This window comes from Haplochromis burtoni, unplaced genomic scaffold, assembly GCF_018398535.1.
Source record: "Haplochromis burtoni strain Fernald_Lab_line unplaced genomic scaffold, NCSU_Asbu1 Contig_425, whole genome shotgun sequence".
NCBI classification, from domain to species: Eukaryota; Metazoa; Chordata; class Actinopteri; order Cichliformes; family Cichlidae; genus Haplochromis; species Haplochromis burtoni.
In genome coordinates this window covers 169,348-189,541 of record NW_024582786.1, presented here as the reverse complement: position 1 = coordinate 189,541, position 20,194 = coordinate 169,348, and the positions used below count along the sequence as shown (strand labels likewise).

Genomic DNA, 20,194 nt, shown 5'->3' with positions numbered 1-20,194 from the left:
TGCTCCTGCAGACCTGAGTCAGCAGTCCCTTTACATTAATCTACCTGTCTGCAACTAGACCATTCAGAGACTGACTCGTAGATTCTTACATCATCATCAAAAACAGGAGGGAAACTGAGGACGATGTCCCGACATCATTGTCCCAAAATTGCCCAAGAAGTCATGTGTGAAACCGGCTTACATAACAGTCCCTGGATTTGTATGCTTGGAATTGGAACAACAGCGTGTGCGTGATGGAAAATATCGCAGTGAGATACGAGATGAATGTGTGTGTCAGAGATAAAAATCCCTTACCAGGGTGACTCCAGAGAGGACTTCCAGCAAGGAAATCAGGTTGTGTCCATCTCTCAGGTCCTCATACAGGTCTGTGATGTGCTTCCTCACCTAAGAGAGAGGCAGGGATGTAAAGGAAGGAGAGAGGGAGCAGGGACAGACAGGAAATGAACAGGGAGGAGGAAGTAAAGGGAGAAAGAAAAAGAAAAAAAGTTAATTTTACACTGCAGTCATCCCTCTGTTGACATCTGTCAGGCTGATTGCCCCACAGCTGACAGGCCTGGTGACAGTGGTTGCCTGGCCAACAGAGATGAAGCACCAGCTGTGCCCTCTTGTCTCCGTTGCCATGATGTTGCCTTGAAATAAACCAGGGTGGCAGCAGGTCGTCACTGCTGGCGGTCACTGACACAGTGACTCAGCGAGCGGGCCGAGCAGAGCGATCAGCATCAGTGGCGGTTTTGTGTGAAAGTGGGACACTCAGTGGGACGGATGGACGGACAGACAAACTGAGACTGTTTGAGGCTCAGCAGAGAGGGAAAACTGGATCAAGCAGCGAAGAGTGAGCAAAGCTTTACGGGAAAGAGGAAAAAAGAGACTAATACGACAGCTGCACCATGCTGAAACCTCCGAGGCAGAAAAATTCAATGCAGGAGTTTTACAAAAACAGGTGTCCAGTTCCTCTAGAGCCTCAAATCCCCACAGATACCCACGTTAAAGTGCCCAGCTGAACGGCATTAAAAAGCAGCATTAAAAAACATTGTGATTGCTAATATGCTAATGCTGAAGCTTTAAATGTGGATCCCATCAACTAACAGGTGATGTCATGAGGCATCCATCTTTCGTATACAGTTTATTAGCTCTTAAATTGGTTAAAAGTGTTTTACTTGCAGTCCCATCTGCCACTGATAAACTTTGCAATGATGTAACAATTTACAGTGTAATTACTGTCAACATGGAATGAAATCCACATATTTTTGCTTTGATGCTTCTGTTTCTAAAAGACAGACAAGTGGAAACTTTGTCTCTCACCTGTGAAATATTAATTAAGGCATCCTGCCCTGCACATTAGAATTTAGCGAGCAGACCTGAACCTGACATGAACTAACCATGTCTAAAACTAGGTTGTTCCCCCAGCATAGACCTCCTTTCTAAATCTCCAGTTTGAAATAAAGGCACTAGACAGACTCTTAAAAGGCACAGCCAAACAAGAACAAAAGCTTTTCTTTTGTAAATAAAACATTTCAGTGCGAGCGTTCTTCATCAGAAAGAGCGAGGAAAGTGAGAAAAACTGGCAGGCGGCAAAGGTCGACCAAAGTGCTTCAAAAATGCAGACCCACTTATGTAAGCAAGGACAAACGTCCACCTGCATTAGAGGGATTTTTAATGCTTCGCGCAGCACCAGCAGGAACTCGGGTTTGCTGCATTCCTGGAAAATGCACTGCCATGTTTTTCCAGAAGAGGGCAAGACAGGCACAAGAGTAGGCTGCCGGAACATGACTGCAGACTCACCGAATCAGGTACAAATAATAAAGATATAATCTAAAATAAATAACATCACCTTTAAGTTAAGTTATGTAATGATACTCTGCATTATCACCCATTCTTGTTAAAGATAAGATACCCCGAGGGCTTCAGTTTTAATCAGCAGTCACAGAAGTAGCAGCACTCCACCCTTTGTCCTCAATAACCTCTTCTACTAAACCTCATTTCACTGTCTATTTTTCTCTCCCTCGCTCATCTGTGTCACTTCCTCACCCTCCTCTCGCTGCCTCCGCGTCTCTGTGGAAGGGTGACACGAGCTGCTTCGGAGGCACGCTGATGTAACGAGTGTTAATTAGATGACAGGAAGACATGGTGTATCCACCAGTGCCTGGAAATGAGGTGCAGTTTATTGTCTAATAGTGCCTGAGTGTGTCACAGGCTCAACATGGCACACAGTTCATAGCCCTCATCCTCAGTTTACTGTAAGCTCTGCATGTCACTGCCAATAAACCATCATCCTAATACCTTCAGTCACTTTCAGTAATTCAGATGGACATGCTAGCTGCTGCACTGCAACAACTTCACCTTCTTCAGCAGCTTTTTAGACCATAAATAACTACAACAAATCTGTATCTGAAATTGACTTCTGCTTAGAAAGGACTGTTATTTTGAGCTTAACACTGAGTTTAACCGCCTTTTGTATATTATAATACAGTAGTGCATGAACCAAATCTTGGCTAACAACGTTTAAATTCGGTTCCTCGTTCTTCTGTTTGTCAGGGGAAACAAAGACATTATTTGAGTTCAGCTCCACAGAGTCATTGAAGGTGCTGTTGACCGTATGAGCTCAGAAAATATTTTCAAACAAAGTCTCAGCAATTAGTGGATTAAAAAAAAAAAAGAACATTCAGCCTGACTTTTTGGGCTAAAATGTAAAACTATTCACATTGTTGGAATTACTTCTCATTGAAAATGAAATTAGCTGCTATAAGATGCAACCGCGCTCAGCGCTGTGCCACTGTCACTGAATTTAAAACTGCAATTTAAACCCAAATTGATCTTTTGATCAGCTGTTTTAAGGGACGCCGCTCCCTCAGCCAGCTGTGCCTGATGTGCAGTGACAGCAGATGCTTCTGGCACTAAAGCATACTGTCATACAGAGCCAATGTTAAAATACCCCAGGCTGCCTGACAGCACCTGGAGCTTCTGGCACAGTGAACACAAATGTAGGTCACGCTGATTTTGGACAAAAATACAACACCTATCAGTTCAAACAGCATTTTGTCACATTTGGATACATTCGGATTGAAAGCTATAGTAAGACGACAGAATAGATGATGGAAATTATTTGATGCCAGTTATAAACGTGTTTCGTGGACTGACATGCCGTTTAATGTGATAGGACTTGCACGATCAGCCAAAACAAACAAAATCCGTGTGTTGCCACACAAGGGTCACAGAAATGGATAACCTGTGCTATAAGGTGGCAGTTCAGTCTTTGCCTTGGGCGCAGTCCGTGATCATTTGAGTGGGTGACGACACACTGCACTAATCGATGAGTGATGAGCCCAACGTTTTTTTGAGAGAAGCATAAACAAGCTTGCTGCTATGTTTGAGTCCATGAAACACAACATCTGTCGCCTCAGGACCTCATATTTTACTTTTTAAGTAAACTACACATTTTTAAGTCCTCTTCTCAACCTTTCAACCCTAGTAACAGATAAACAGTTTTTTTAATCCATTCTTCTAAAACATGTGTCTAGAATTTGTACTCTAGTTCAGGAGTTGGAGGGTTGGTAGTTTGACCCCTGCTCCTCCAATCAGCATGCTTAAGTGTTTTTTCTGCAAGAAACTAAACACACGTGTACGATTGGTAAATTAAAAGTTGTAAAATAAAGCTCTTTTTTCACTCTGAGTGCACATTAAGAATAGAAAAGCACCAAGTGCCAGTCAATTACCAGTTTCAGCCAACCTCTTTATGGAAGTATGAAATGAGACTTCCTCCGACAGCAGCTTCTTGGGTAGTTTTTTCTGATGTTAAAACTTAAGTTTCCCTTAACATGGACAGGAGACAGACTGCATGACTTCTTAATCCACAGCTGCCATATTTGTCTTCACTGTGTCAACAAACTGCTGGGTCAAAGTGTGTCACTGCATGCCAGCAGGTAGCCTGGAGGACAGTGTTTACATTGGCCCCTGTGTGCACTGTATTCACCAGAATACCTGAGCACACCTCAGCAGCCAGAAATAAACCAGACTTGGCGCACATACACAGACATCAACAACAAACAGGAAGCGAAGAGCCATTATGCTACCTAACGTCCCTTTATCTTTTCTTTAACAGGCTCTTTGTTTTTATCTCCAGAGTTTAGTTTTGATTCAGCCTTCCGTTCTTCATCTTTTGCCTCGCTCAGCCTTGTTTTCTCTGCATTTCTCCCAGCTGACAGGGCGGAGGTTTGTAGGTTTAACAGTGCTGGCTGAGAGTCGATATATGACGCAAAGCACACAGCTATTTCACACTTCTGTCTATTCAAGCGCACAGCATTGTTTCCAATACATTTTCTTAGGTCTTACGTCCTTATGGGTAAGTTTTGATTGAACAAAATTCACCAAAACAATAAGTCAGAACTCACTTTACTAATACAACTCAAAATAAACTGTCCAATGTAATGGCTCGCACTGTGCAAGCATACAAAAATACACATTTCAACTGATTAATCGGTCATTATGTGTTTTGATCAATTAGAAAACAGATAATAACAAAACAACAAACAGCCTAAATAAATTTAATTTTTCCTGTCACAGAGAACAGAGATGCTGCAACTCATTATCAATTCTGCCTAAAGGCCCGACATAGAGTTTCAGCTTATTTTGAAACCAAAACTGTTGTGCAGACACCATCACTGATTAAAACCGATAAGATTCAAGAAAATGTGACAGACCGGATCATCGCTCAACTAAAACCGGCTCATTCACATTGGCAGTTTAATACTCTGTGACGTTAACTGATTAATTCAACATTCGAACAACACTTTAAACTTGTATGACTGCACAGATGACGTGACCTCCCATTAGAAAATATAAGCTGAATTTTGAGCTCTCAAAAAGAGAACAAACAAAAAAAAAAATCATTAACATCTCTCGCGGCCGCTCTGTCTCTTCATCTCTGACCTACATTCACAGTCGGCGTTGGCCTGGCAGCGCCAGCTGATACAGAGTTACATTTTCAGGCTGGGCAGCTCTGACGACAGTTGCTCCAGAGTTATGGGGTCAGACGGACGTTTCCCTGCCCGGGTCATGTGACAGAAATGCTCTGCATTCTCCTTACGGCCTGTGTGACACATGGCGTACACACTGTACTTTATGGATGTGACAGAAACCGTGTGAATGAACGCTGATGTGACGCTATGCAGACAGAACGGGCAGCTGTTTGTGGCCTATAGAAAGAGAAATAACAGATCCAGTACTATGTCATATCGTTTGCTATACATGGGTTTTAAATGATGACTCCTTGAGGCAACTGTTGTTATGATTTGACTATATAATTAACGGTTCGAATATATGAATATATATATATATATATATATATATTATACGGTATTGAACCGTTTATATATATATATATATATATATACATATATGATATATATATAATTATATATATATATATATATATATTTAAGCGACAAATGTTTTACGTTCAGCTGAATTTCATATTTGAGCATGACTGAAAGTCTCCAGGCATCCAGTCATGGAGGATTTAGTCTCCAGGGCGTTATGGCACCTTGGTTCGTGCATTGTGAAAGAAGAACAGTGAATATCATTTACATGAATGTTGGCTCTCACAGCTGCTCATTCAGATTTATTAAAATGGGATGTTTCTTTTCTAATGCCCTAAAAATCAACAAACATATTCAAAAACTTAGCCATAAATAATTAAATATCTGCCTTCCTCTAAGCATTTGTAAATACACAACCGCATTCAAATATTCATTTAGGACTCTTGTTCAGTTCATTCTCAACTGTGTTTTCTCTGTTAAACATTAGGGAGGGAAGGCATTTAACAAGCTGTAGTTTCAGAGCCGCTAACGGTGATAAAACAGGGGCTAAATGATGCAGACAGATGCTCATCCATCGATGGAGCAGTGCCGCTCGCACACAGTCACATTAACGCTGATCATTACACACCAGCCTGATGCAACAGCACTGACAGCTCAGATAAAAGGATGGAGAAGAATGGGACCAGCAGGAAGTCTTAGTGGAAAAAATATATATTGTTAGTTTTAAGCCAGAAGACAGGAAACGTGAGAACAAGATGAAGAGCTGCAGGACAATTTCAGAAGGAGTAAATCAGGCGGAACATCTAGAGGAGCTTTTTCTGAAGCTATTACTCTGCTCCCGCTCGACTGAAGATGTACAGTCCGGCTGCTTTATGACCCGAGACTGCTCACTTCATTGATTATCAAATAAATGTTGTCTGAGATGGTACACGAGGTCAGAGTGTGGAGCACTGATTTCATACACAGAACACAAACAACCATTGAAACGTGATTGATGTAAGTTGTTACAATTTATAGTGTGATTTCTATTGAAGATCTTTTCTCAGAACTATTATCATTCATTCAAAAATAACCTGGAAATCCCAGATGAGCAATCCCAGCAGTAAAAGTTAGTGACACATACCTTGATGAGATGTTTGTTGACCCATTTTGTGAAGGTTTTCTTCTGCACCCTGTCCCGCTCATCTGCACAAAGAGAAATAAAAGGAGAGAAAGAGAGAGAGGTAAATTACATAATCCAAATCCTGCAAAGATGCTGCAGCCACTGCAATTACTTAGTGCATTACGTAGATGAAGAGGTCACACTGTGTTTGTGTCTGCAATGATTATGTGTTTTATACAAAAAACGAAAATCTTCTGTTAAATGACTGAAAACTTTAATTGCAATCTGAATTTTGTCAATGGGATGACAAGAAGGTGCTGCTCAAACCTCCCACAGTCAAACTGGTGGTGGCTTTTGGTTACACACACTCATTTTATAAAGCTGCACATGGAACCGAACAAAAGGACTCAGTCTTCAAGTTCATGGAGAACAGCTGGAGGTCCTGTTGATAAGAGCCTCGTTAAACGTCCACAAACACGATTGCAACATCTTTAATGCATATTTTATCTGGATGACATCACCCTTAATAAAATAAGATGTTTTCCTGATGCTCAAAAAGCATTTCACTTTTCTGCCACACTTGTTATTTTTGAGTGCAAACTTTATGCTTCCTTCTCTCTTCGTTACATTTCTGCAGAGGTTTTTCCACCTCTCTGATTCAGTCTCTTTCTGTGTGACCTGCAGCCAGGCACAGCTCCAGGCCTCCCCAGGCCAGAGGAGTGAGGCAGCCAGACCAGGAATAGAGCCTGATGCTGACCCACAACTCATTATCTCCTCCCCGCAACCACAGCCTCCTGGTTTTTATACGGACTCGCGGAGCCTCTTCAGCTTTCCTCTGTTCATATCAGCCTGTCTGGGAGGAAACACAGACCCTTCCCGCCTTTCAGTTAAATATCTGACTTCCTGATGGAAAAACAGCACCACATCCTTTCAGTTCACATGGATTTGGATACATGTGAATGTAGAATTTAAAAATCCATTATAATTCTGGTCAAAGTTAAAAGTAGAAAGTAGTTTTAAGTTTTAAAATATTAACAATGGGAATCACTGACGAACTGCTATTTCTGTGTTAATCATCTTTTTCTTTCTTTCCTTTTTATTTATTAATACATTTTAGCATCTTTCTTGCATCCCACTCTTCTCATTTTAAAAAAACAAACAAAACATTTCATAAGTTTCTGCTCGGTAACTACTGGTTGATTACATCCGCCTTATTCCGAAAACAACAACGAGACCAGATGGATGAAGCTAATCAACCAAGAAATTAGGGAATGAAATAAAGTAATTAAGTAGAAACAATTCCCATATAAAGAGATAAAAATATGCTTACATTAATTTTATATATTATACTTTATCATATGAGAACAAATTAGAGCTGAAGAGTTTTTTTCCCTCTACTATATTGAATGAATTTGCATCAGCCAATCGGAAAAAAGGTTGCTCCAGGAACTTCACTTCTTCATCTGCTGTTTACGTGCTGCCACCATGTGAGAGCGCGACCATGGGGAAAGAGTATCACTTCCTTCTTAAGCATCTTGTTATCTCTTTGTCTGACACCCACACCTATGCAAACACACACTCAGTGACACACACACCCTCTCAGACCTCCACAATGCTGTCGAACAGCTCCGACAGCATTGTGGAGATTTCAAAAAGAGAAAGTCTGATTTAGGCTTTAGGTTCAAACATCTCAACTGGATAAAAGTCAAAGATACCCTAAACCCTGAAAAACACACCCACCCAGACTCGCACAGAGTGACCCCTCTAAGGAGTTTACATAGACGGAAGAGCCTCTCAGCAAAGAGCGCAAATTTCAACATCTCTTGCAAAATAGTTTCACCACCGCCACACGCCTTGATTCCCAAACCTGCCCGGGTAGTCCGGCTTGTTAACCCAGAGGAAAAACTTAGGTTACAAACCTAAAGTCCTTAATGATCGTGTAACGATTCATCAGGTTCATCCAGGCGTGGCAGCTGGGGTTAGTAATCCCAGATATGCGGGTTATAAGATTTAAAAACCAGAGACATGTGGAGATGTGTGAGCGGCAGCCACAGAAAGGCAAACACACATGCACAGCAGAGTGCATTGTTAAGCCTCACACACCCCGTTCCAGGCTCTCTAAACACAGGACGTGCACACACTTCACCCTTTGCGTTCAGACGAACAATGATTAATAGAGACAACCTTTAGCATAACTGCTGTCACCGGCATGTGCACAAATGGGAACTGTTCAAACACACACATAAACACGTGCTCACAGGAGACTCTCTGCAACATGTAAACATGCACTGCACACACTCTACAGCTTCCCTGTTGACATGAACTGTACACACACACAAACACACACAGGTAGGGGCTCACACTGACCTGCACAGCACATGAGCGAGTACAGGTGAGCGTTGAGGTTACACTCATTCCTGTAGTCGGGCCACATGTTCTACTGTTTCACTCCTCCGCCTCTACTCAGACCTTGAATTGATGTCAGTGACGCATAATCCGAGACAGAAGTCAGATAATGATAGCAGTGAGACGTCTTTTTGGTAACAAGCTGTCCCCATGTATCCAAAACTGAAAGCCGTGGTCGACAGGAGCGCACCGGCCGATACCACCAGTTTCAGTCTCAGCTCCGCTCTCTCCCCCTCTCTGTGGTTCACCCGTTCCCTCTTCCCTTGATCCCTGCCGTCGCTGCCATGTCTCCGGCCTACAGTCACTCTTTCCCAAGCGCAGTTGCTCTCACACACGTGTGTGTCAAAGTCAGCTGGCAGCTCCTCCCCTGAGTATGAAAAGGACAGCCTCCTTCACTCCCTAATCTCACTTCCTCACTAAGCTACGACTCTCTCTCTCTCTGTGTCACTTATTCTGTAGCTCGCTCGCCCTCTGTTTGCAGGCCACAACAGACGGTGTGTTCTCCGACTGCAGCTGACGGTGGCTCTGCAGAGCTGCAGGGGAGCTGTCGTGTTCATCTCCTCTGTTTTCTCTCTTTTATTTCTGCCTTTCCTCTTCAATGCGTACGCAGGAACCTCTCAAGGAAAATCCTGGAGGGACAGATTGTGTTTTTCGTAAAGCTGACTCCTTTAAAGGAAATTTTTAGAAGGGAAGTGCACGTGTCCCACAGTGATGTCGTTTCTTAGAATAAAAATGTCTTTTTTCGCTCCAGCCACGTCCATTTAAGGATGATGTAATCCACTCCCTGAATGTTTCGAAAACAAAAGCACTCATACAATCAAGGCTTGTTCTGCCACGCTTTGCAAACACCCATGCATTCTTTTGCTTTCCAGCAGTGCCACCAGCTTACTGATATCACAGGTTTCCTTCCCCAAAGATGCACACACAAACTTCACAGCTGTCTTTTGTAAAAACAATCCTGCTAGCTAGAAGAAAACTGAGGAAAAGGCCAGGACTTGAGCTGAGGTGGACTTTAATGAAATACTGACAGGAAAACCAGCTTGAGTGGAATCAGTCATCTCATTAGTGCACGAGTCTGTTCGTGTAACAGCCATGAGATGACGAGCCCAACTGAGCCAGGCCTGGATCACAACTGAAGCTCAGATCCAGGTGAGTGCTTAATAAGAGCCCACTGGCTGCTCTTTAGCTCTCAACTGGCTGGTATTCGACATGTGACATAAGATTACACATCCCGGCAATAAAAAAACAACAAATACAAAAAAAAAATAAAAGGAGTGTCCTGCTTGCGTCCTCACAGCTGACAGACTAAACGCACATTTTTATGAAGCGTCTTCGCTTGTTCTTTGCCGTCTCTTAAAATAGCTCAGCTGTGCCAGACAGCGCCAACGCAGGTTTGAATAATCTCAGCTGTGTGGAAGCAATGAGTCTGCACCGCTCTGGCTAAAAGCTCTGAGTCAAACAATATCCACCGACAGGTCATGTGACCCGGACCCAGGCGGTGAGGAAGGGCGGACGTTAAAGCGAGCTCCTGATGCTTGCAGGATGTGTACTGTGGACAGTGTTGTACAGTACAGGTACACACACTTATCCAGGCGAGGCAGTGACTCACAAACACTCTTACAGTCACAACAAGCTCAGACAGAGCCACACAAGCTCCTCCCCTTTCCCTCCAACAGCAGCCTTATTCCTTCAGCTCCATCCCTCCTCATGTCGTGTCCTCTTCCTCTCTGGTATTCTTCTCCTCCTCAGTCTTCACAGTGGTTCTCTCTTTCTGTCACTAAGGGACCATCCACACTAAAAATACCAGACGGAGCTTACGCCTCTAATACCACGCAGCATGCTTATCCCTCGCTCCCTCCTTCTCTGCCGTTATCGCCACTAATCTCTAACACACTCTCTCTTCTGCCCGGTCTTCCGGTGGTCTGGCGTTCTCCTCCTCTGATTCAATTTAAATTAAATGTGGAAGTGAAGGATGCTTCCAAGTGTCCTGCTTTTCCTCTTCTAGCCTGCCTGGTTGTCTGTCACTTCTTTCACTTTCTCTTTCATTTTCCATTTTTCTTGCAGCCGGCCTGTTTCCCAGGGCTCAGTTAGCCCCTTTCTGGTGACACTTGAAGTCTGGCACCACTCTGTCCCTTCTCTTTCATTTTATTCTTTCTTCTCTTCCGCTTCTCATCCCATTTCTGTCTCTTTCATTGGCAGCTACAAACACTGCATGTTAAATATTTGGCAGTTTGTCATTTTCTTTAATTTTCAAATCTAAACTTTCCCTGCTGGGTGGCTAAGATGTCCCAATTGCACACTAACAAGCTGTCCAGTTCGCCCCTTCAGCAGATTAAGATCACATTCAATTTGCCCTCCTGTGGCCACAGACGACAGACACCTGAGGGCTTAAATGCAGACTCCTGGACTCCTACTGTGCATTAAATACTACACAGATGCGTGTTAGATCAGCACCTTCAACGTTTCTACACGTGACTTTAATCAATTCAAATTAGTTTTACAAACTGTATCTGCTCGGGTCAGAGTGAATCTAAAAACCCTGTTAGGAAGTGAAGCTGATTCAGGGTCACTGTGGCTTTGTTATCGACCCACATCTAAATAAAGACTTCATCATCCTGTTCAGTGGTCATGACATTAAAGCAGATATTGCTTTAACTTGTTTTCAATTTAGTACGTTTGCTTTTTACAGTGAGACGATTGAATTTTCATTTTTTCTGACAACTGGAAATCACTCCAGCAGGCTTCAGCATTTACAAGCAAAGCAGAGCTGATTCAGACCAGTCAGCTAACTATGAAGAACTACAGTCCAATATGGCTGCAGCCATGGGAGGTTTTAGATATTTAGTTATTTTTACGGTGACTTATGCACACATTTTCACTTTTATCTAGACACATTGTTTGTGTGCTTACAGAGCTTGTAGATCCAGATCTAACTGGTTACAATTTGCCTCTGGTAGATGGTGACAGACAGATCGGTCATATAATTACAAGCCGAGCAGTTTTGTGAAAGTTCAAACTTTTTGGAAGATTTTCCACAAAAGACCTGACTCTTCATCTCCCTCCAAATCATAAATGCATTGAGTCCCTTTGTCATTTTGTCCTGAGAACAACAACAGTTTGCCCCATCCTCACAAAGAATCCTTCTAAAAGCTTCTAAATCCTGATATATTCAAAATAATTAAATTGAATATAAGGTAAGCTAAACTATTACTAGTAAAATACTACTACTAAACAACTTTGGTAACACTTTAATTCTTTTCATTCAACCCAGAGTAATCCTAACAAACAGACAGATTATTAACTTCACGTCCTTGGTGCAGGTTTTTAAATCTACTGAAGCCTTATTTATTATTTACTGATGTTACGCTGTTGGACAGGCTGTACGCCGTAAACAACAAACGCTGCGCTCAATAAGAAGCGTAGTAATTTCAAAGAAAGCATAAACCACTGACATTTAAGTAGTATGTCAACTTTTACCACATCATGTACTTTCTATATAAAAACCCATGCATCCACACACCCTGGCATGCTTGGCCTATCACTGTGAAACGCTGAGTTTCCTGTCACAAGTCACACACACACACACACACACACACACACACACACACACACACACACACACACACAGAGCAGCTGTGTTACACAGTAGCAGCTCCTCTATAAACTGGAAACAACAAGAAACATGAAAGTCAAATATGATGCTTCATAACGTCCAACATCTCCAAATGACTAAAGTAGTTGCATTCCTACAAGTGCACAGTCATTGTGAGACCCACATTTAACCGAATTACTGCACGCACCTAAACGCAGACAGCCAAGTGTTCACACTCCTTTTATGTGTTATGAGACGTATTATCTGTTAGTGACACTTACACCTAATTCCGCTCACATCCATCTTTGAATGAGCTTCAAAAAGATCAAAACACGGTGAGAAAGTCACACTTTCACCGCCTTGCAGCCATACAGAGGGTGAGTGCACTCAAAGGAAATATTACATATGTGTAAGGAAACATATCTTGTATCTTGCTTATTTAGCAGCATTAATTATCTAATCACACCTCATATTTTTGTATCCATCAATAACCATCCAGGGGGGTTTTTCAGTAAAAACTTTGCTTATTTCAGCAGGTAAATGCCAGACCACATATGCTAAACCAGGGGTAGGCAACTCCAGGCCTGGAGTGCACACCTGAATCAAACGATTAGTTGATTTTGAGGCCTCTGGAGAACTTCAAGACATGTTGGGGAGGTAATTTAGCAATTTGAATCAACTGTGTTGGATCGAGAATACATCTAAAACCTGCAGGACACCGGCACTCGAGGCCTGGAGTCGCCGACCCCTGTGCTAAACCAAAGTGAAAGCAAATGAGTTCAACCATATTCTGGCCACCTTCCATCGCTAATTATCTTCATAGCGGCCATGTTTCCCGCAGGCCCTTTCACTGCCCGCTTTTCTCTCTTACCACAACTCAATCGGTGATCAGAGATGATCTGGCCTCACCCCCCCAGTACCGATCGACCTCATTGATTCACACTGTGACATCATGGCAGATACTGCTCCGCTTGTGAATCCCAGTCAGTCACCGCAGTCAGATAAAATTAGCCACAGTCCCAAAACCAAACATAGAAATTGGTTCAGTTTTTCCGCTCATGAGACACAAGCTTTGACAGAACAGCAGCTACTGAGCGTGAGTGTAAAGGTTACCATCAATATGTCAAAACGATGTAGTCATCCCAGACTTTAGACAGGTACAGTATTAATTATGCAACTCGAGCAGGCTTTAAAGGAGCGTTAGCACCAAGGCTACATTACAAAACCCAAAAGGAATTTCCCTAATGCAAGACAAAGGTATGAATAATTGGACACATGACCAAACTTAGCAGCTTACTGGCAGCACAGCGTTTCATTGTTTACTGTAGAGTATGAAGATTTAAACACAGAGCATAGCTCATGCAAGCAGCTGAAGATGCACATAAATGTGACGATATAACATCTTTTTCATGGATTCTCCTCCACTGACTCATGTAGATACAACAATAAAGTCCCTGCAGCACAAAAGCATGAAGTGTCTCAGTGTAACAGGAGATGAAACAGGACGAACCTTCATGCTCTTACAGCACAAGCTGCTTTACATTCCAGTAAAGCTAAATTGGAAAAACTGCACGGTTAATACAAACACCCATTACAAGCCAAGAAAACACTAAAGGTACTAATATAAAGGGGGGGAAAAGACACTGACATGCTAACAAAGAAGCAGAAGAGGCGGAGCCTAAACAGGAAGCACATGGATCTTGACATATAAGTCAGAACTGAAGCAGTGAGGAGGAGGAAAACTGTAGTCGACAGTGACCATTTACCTGCGTCAGTGATGGGCATCTGGCGGCGGCGGCGGCGGCGGTAGTACCAAAACCCAGCTGCAGTCAGAAAGTGAAAAGCCACCACCAGGATTGGCGTTATGACATCAGGGTCTGACAGAAAATCCATCTTGTCGTACCGAGCGATGACAAAGTGCTCCTAGTCTGTCTGAACTTCCACAAAATACCACTTAAATAACAACCAAGTGAAGTTCCTGAAAGTCCAACAACTGAATCCCTCCAGGTTACGTCCCAACGCTAACAGCATCCACGCAGATTCACACAAGCCTTCTACGGTCCGCGCACAGAATCATGACGATCCTTGGCCTGCTTTCACTTCTTCCCTTCCTTCCTCCAGCAGCATCTCTCAACTTCCTACACAAACTCCTGCAGCTACAAACTTCTGAGTCCCTCTCTCCATTCAGATGCCCTCCCTCTCCCCCCTATCCCTCTCTCTCTCTCGCTGCGTTTTAACCTCGCTCGCTCTCTGACACTCTAACAGTGAATTCCATTCCCCTGAAACAAGCGACCAGACTGTAGCCGTTGCTCAGTGCGCCGTTAGAAAAGCAGTAAATAAAAGAAATGGGACTAAAAGGACGGAAATGTGTGTATGCCACGTGTGTGTGTGGTTGCCTCACACTCAGAAGGAAACCACATGGGAGATACCATACCATCTTCCTGTGTGCATTCTCTGCATTACCATTTTAGCATGTTAAAATAGATTTTTGTATGTATATATATTAGTATGCACACATGCATATAACTTTCTAAGTGGGTGCACACGCTGGCAGAATTTGTTGATGATGATGATGATGTGTGTGTGTGTGTCTGTGAGTGCGAGTGTGCACCCGTGTTGAGAAGGTGAGTGTGTATGCGTGTTTACCTCTGTTGCCATGAGTGAGCAATGCATCCTGTCTGTGATATTTATTATCGGCTATCTTTGAGTGATGTCTGCTGACTGTGACGGTGCGTTCAAAAGCTTTGGACACAAGGGGAGAGTGTGTGTGTGTGTGTGTGTGTGTGTGTGTGTGTGTGTGTGTGTGTGTGTGTGTGTGTGTGTGTGTGTGTGTGTAAGAGACATTACAGAGTGATTCAGCATGATTCAGGCTGCACACTAAAAGGCAGGGGGTCCCACAGCTGCTCTCACCTCGCAGAGAATTGTGTGTCTGTGCCTGAGTGTCTGTGTGAGTGTCTGTGCGTCTGACTCTGTGGTCAAGTTATCATGTCACCTCTGAAAAAGCTGCTGAGGTTTTTGGTCCTAGCAACCTCGAGACAAAACAACACACAACCACAACAAATCTGATGCTCTATTTGTGGGGTGAAAAACTTCACCGCCTCAGACTGTTCTGACTGTCGTGTTGATTTGAGTTCATGTGATTTAACACACTGATTTAAAGACGAGGAGTGAGTCTTTCTTTGTTTGTCATTTCCTGAACATCACAATTACCAGATAACATGAGGCGATGGACGTGTGTTCAAGATCCCGACTAACCGTCCGGTACTTTCCACTGTAGTTTAGTTAGTGCTATGCACTGACTACGTTACCCAGAGTCCTTTTTGTCCCAAGATTATGGCCTGCACTCAGATGAGAGTCAGACTCTGACAGTTTCAACACTGAACAAGAAAATTCACTGAAAATTTAAGGTTTGTACATTTTCCAAGTTAATTAAAGCTACTACACACGCACAGACATGGGAGTTGTGATGTTCTGTGCTTCAAATTCAGCAAAAACATGCTAATATTGCCAAGAGTTTGACAAAGTGATTCAACAAACAACAATTATGAACAACTTTTATCATCACGATGACTTGTCCACAGAACAACTTCACAAACTTTACAGACACTGATGAAATGCAAAATATGCTCCTTTACTTGAATTATCATCAAGATTTTCTGTGCAGTTATATAGTAGTTATATAATAAAATGATTATATAAAAGCCAGGTTTTAATTTGTCAGTGCTGTGCTCTTTGAGATGTTGCTGATAGTTTCTGACAACGTTAAGCACGAAACACCAAAGTACCACAAAAGGAAAGTAATGGACAGTTTAACACGATTGTTTTCACAGGGAGGAAATTTAGTGACCTATTATTTCAAAGTATTGAGAGGATGAGCATATGTAAATGGGAACCTTAAAACTTGACAAAGCTGAGATAAAACCTGAAATAAAAGCCTGTTTGGGATTTCCAGCTTCCCACTTTAATGGGAATGGAGCACTTTAGTTTGCAGAAAAGCAGAAACTGGATGTTGCGTTTACTTATTTATAGTTTCTCACAGTTGCGAAAAGGAAATTACAATAATAGATTAACTAAAACAGAAAAAAGTGAGAAAAGAAACTGTGTGAAGCAGACATGTCTCTTGTGGGAAAGTTTGTTGCTACCACTGTGGGGCAGAAGAGACCAACATGTGTGTGTTAGGCTGGATGACATAACACTCACACCACTGAGAACACACAAGTCGGGTGTTACATTCAGCAGCCTGAAACCAATCATCTCTGAAAGAATCTTTTTATGTTGTTGTTTACACACTTAAACCATCTTTAAGAATCCTTCACTGCTTAATATCAGGTCTTTAAGGAGGAAAATTACAGTTACATCTGCTTTTATATCGCCCCTCTGCACACAAAACGCCTCCTCTAAGCTAATTTTCACATCATCTTCACGCACACTTAATTCACACCTGCAAAAACATCAATAATTCACATGCATAAATGCACTTCAACAGTATAATACCACTTACACTCCCAGGACCTTCAATGAATTAAAGGCTGCTGTTTTTGCTTGTGTGTGCATGCTGTCAGGGTCAAGAGGTCAGGGATCTGCGTCACGCAAAAAGTTTTACAAATGGAAGATTTACAACAAAACCCGGGGATGATGTGAGACTACAGTATAAGCAGGAAACAGGAGAAGAAGAAAAATGGAGGGATAAAGATGGAAGAGTGCAGGAAGCATTGAGAGGAGAGATGGAGGAAAGCTACAGTGTTATTGCAAGGCTGTGCCGGAGAGTGAAAGACTCTTTTCTTTCTGATATCAGAGGGAGAAATCTCACAGTCACTGACACACACACACACACACACACACACACACACACAGAAAGCCTTTTGTCAGTTTCACTGCTGACTATATTAGCATAATTAAATCCCTCCAGAAACTCAGAAAACCCTCAAATGACACAAACAATTAAATAATGTAAATATCTCCCTTTACGTGACAGGTCTATACGATGCTCGCAGCAGCCTGTCATGTCTTCCCGTCTCTCCCTCCCCCAGTAAAACTCAATCCTTGCAGTCAGCATCCTTTATGTACCAAGGTCACCCTGACACACAGAAGTACGCGGGCACACACGCTCCACATCTCCCAGAAATATGCCGTACCTTTGTGCGCACCTATTACTGCCTTGGGCCAGCACATGATAATATTCCACAAACAAATTTCTCTCCTCACTCCCACAAAGAGACACACACACAGAGGCCGAGCCATAAACTGCATCTGCATATGCAAATACCCTGCAGGCCGAGCACACCTAAGAGCATGTGCAATCGCAGGTGCATTGCTGCACAAGTGGCTGCAGTAAATGACCATAAGACATAACCATAATTTGTTCCTGCGGTATATCTCACCATCAAAGTGGATCTATTATGCACATTTATAGTTCAATATATTTTACTCTTAGACTCCATTAAAGCCTCTTTGCAATATAAGCCTTATTTATTTTGTGCAGGACCTCAGTGAAGTGAAACAGACACTCCCAGGCCTTAAACTAGTAATATTTCTAATGGCCAGCAGAGGGCGATTTAAAAAAATCTACATATATCAAAGCCTATGGGAAGACTCCCTTGCACTGTAAACACTGTCCTGATGGATTTATGAGCTCAACTGCTGGTTTCAGGTCATAGTGAATAAACTACGACGTTATTTTGTCATGTCATTGGCTAAATTTGTCTTTTGTAGTGTTTTATGCTCTGATTGGCTGCCCCTCACAAACAGAGGGTTGAACAGCAGAGCATCTGTGTTAACAAACAGAGCCGAGTGCCTCAGCTGACCATATAACGATATCTGCATGCCATGAGATCATACAGCGCCTAAAGTGGCAAAACATCTCAGAAACAGGGCATTGACAGCAGTTTAAGCTTTTGCTTACACATATAGAGGTATACTTACACATATATTTAATAATAAACGAAAAATCATAATAGACGCCCTTTAAAAGCAGAACTTACCCTAAAAAAAACAAAAGGACATTTCTATCACATATGGCCACCGTAAAAACCTTCATTTTATGATAGCTGGTTTATGGTAGCAATAGCAGGGATGAATTACTAAGATAGTGTTTTGGCAATATTTAACACAACGATGTGCAGCATCCCAGCTGTTTGAGAGCCAATGCCAACTGCAGGAGGAAACACAGAGGGCAGAGGGGAGGATGAGCAGCAGGGAGCAGGATGAGGAAAATGACGATCACGTCACAGTGATGAATCCTCTAGCCTTAGACTTTCATGTCCAGATTTCATGGTGACAAAAACTTCCCATCTCCCCTTCCTCCTCCTCCTCCTCCTCCTCCTCTCTGGCTCCTTTTAGCCCTTCTGAATCCAAATCCCGTGTGCCAGAATGAACTCAATTACCTCTGCATCTAAACCAGCTTCTACTTGTGCAAGCATCCCCTATCAAACAGTGCTAAACATTTTTCTGCTTTGTTTGTAACAGAGAAACCAAAATGTGATAGTTTTGTGTTGAGAATTAGCTATATAAAAGATGAAAAATGGAAACTGTCCTCCCTTATGAGCCCAATGCCTCTGTTATCTTTATAAAAAGATAACAGTGAAGAGAAACAGTTCTGAAAGAGCTGCTGTAAACCATTTCTTTTATATGTGAATAAAGCAGCTATTTTCAGAGTCCAGTCATTGCACAGCTGCATGTTGTGTGACCATGAAAACATCACAACTGACTGTCAGCCTCCCACACTGTTCCCCGGCAGCTGCGTGACCTCTGACATCTCTACTGGCAACATGCCGCAGAAACTCTTCCCGTCTGGAAACTGAGCCGGCAGCCACAGTCCCGACCTGCCAGTCTGAGGCTGACGATTCAGACAAAAATACCACGAGGATTCAGACTCAGGAGGTGGATACTGACGAGAGGAAAAAAACACTTGTACATGTTTTGATGAAATATATTTCCAGCAGCAGCGTGCTCTGCAGAGGCACCGGACTTTCTCGTGCCACTAAATCACACTGTAAAATTGTCCCTGTGATCCTGAAGAGTGATTAAGCTGTAATTCTGTTTGCACTGCAATGACAAACAGATGATGTATGGTCTGCAGGCAAAGTTGGAGCTATGTTGACATAGAGCCAAACTTCGAGATGACCTCAGAGGGACGCTGCTTCCCTCTGCAGCACTGAACCCTGCAGTTAGGGGGCAGACTGGGTCCAGTTACAGAGCAACACAGCTCCACTCGTTCCCAGTGTTTCAGCATTTATTCTCAAACATTTTATTCAGCTGAAAACAAAGTTTAGCCACATACGTAAAACAGTGAACTTCAGTTCTTCCTGAAGACTTAAACTTAGAGAAGTGAACATGAAGTTCACTAGAGTTGATTGAGACTTCATAGACAGACCAGTTATCTGATGCTCATGCTGTGACTCTTCAGTTCATCTGCTGTCTGAAATTAGCCGTTTTAACTCGTCTACCTTTAAGCCAGCTTTCTTCTGATTGGCTGCCCCTCACAGTCGGAGTGTTTAAACAGCAGAGCCGTGTGCTGTCTGTGCTCACATCCAGGCTGTATTCATGAGATTAATGATATCACCTCTCTATGAAATCATAAGAAGCAAAGAGTGTTCAGAGCCGTCTGAAATCTGAGCTTTTGACTGCTGGGAATTTACTGACCTAAATATTTGAAACTTTAACTGTGCTTAACACGAGCATCACCCACTGTAACCGTACATTTATGACAGAAAATAAAGAAAACCTCAATAGGTCCCCTTTAACTACAGTACTATTTTCATCAGGTTAGAAACACTGGTA

The 20,194-nt window shown here is 42.6% G+C and overlaps 1 protein-coding gene across 7 annotated transcripts in view; it reads right to left on the bottom strand.

Moving 5' to 3' along the window:
- LOC121812064 (microtubule-actin cross-linking factor 1-like) overlaps window positions 1-20,194 on the bottom strand; it is a 112,210-nt gene that overhangs the window by 4,633 nt on the left and 87,383 nt on the right. For 5 of the 7 annotated variants that reach the window (XM_042213190.1, XM_042213193.1, XM_042213191.1 and 2 more), the window contains 2 exons: window positions 6,439-6,500; window positions 295-384 (listed from right to left, as the gene is read on the bottom strand). In XM_042213190.1, the coding sequence (XP_042069124.1) occupies window positions 295-384; window positions 6,439-6,500 (152 nt within the window). Of the gene's footprint in view, window positions 1-294; window positions 385-6,438; window positions 6,501-8,784; window positions 12,382-14,181; window positions 15,209-20,194 lie in introns of those variants that run through there. The other 2 variants (XM_042213192.1, XM_042213195.1) reach the window with 2 other exon arrangements.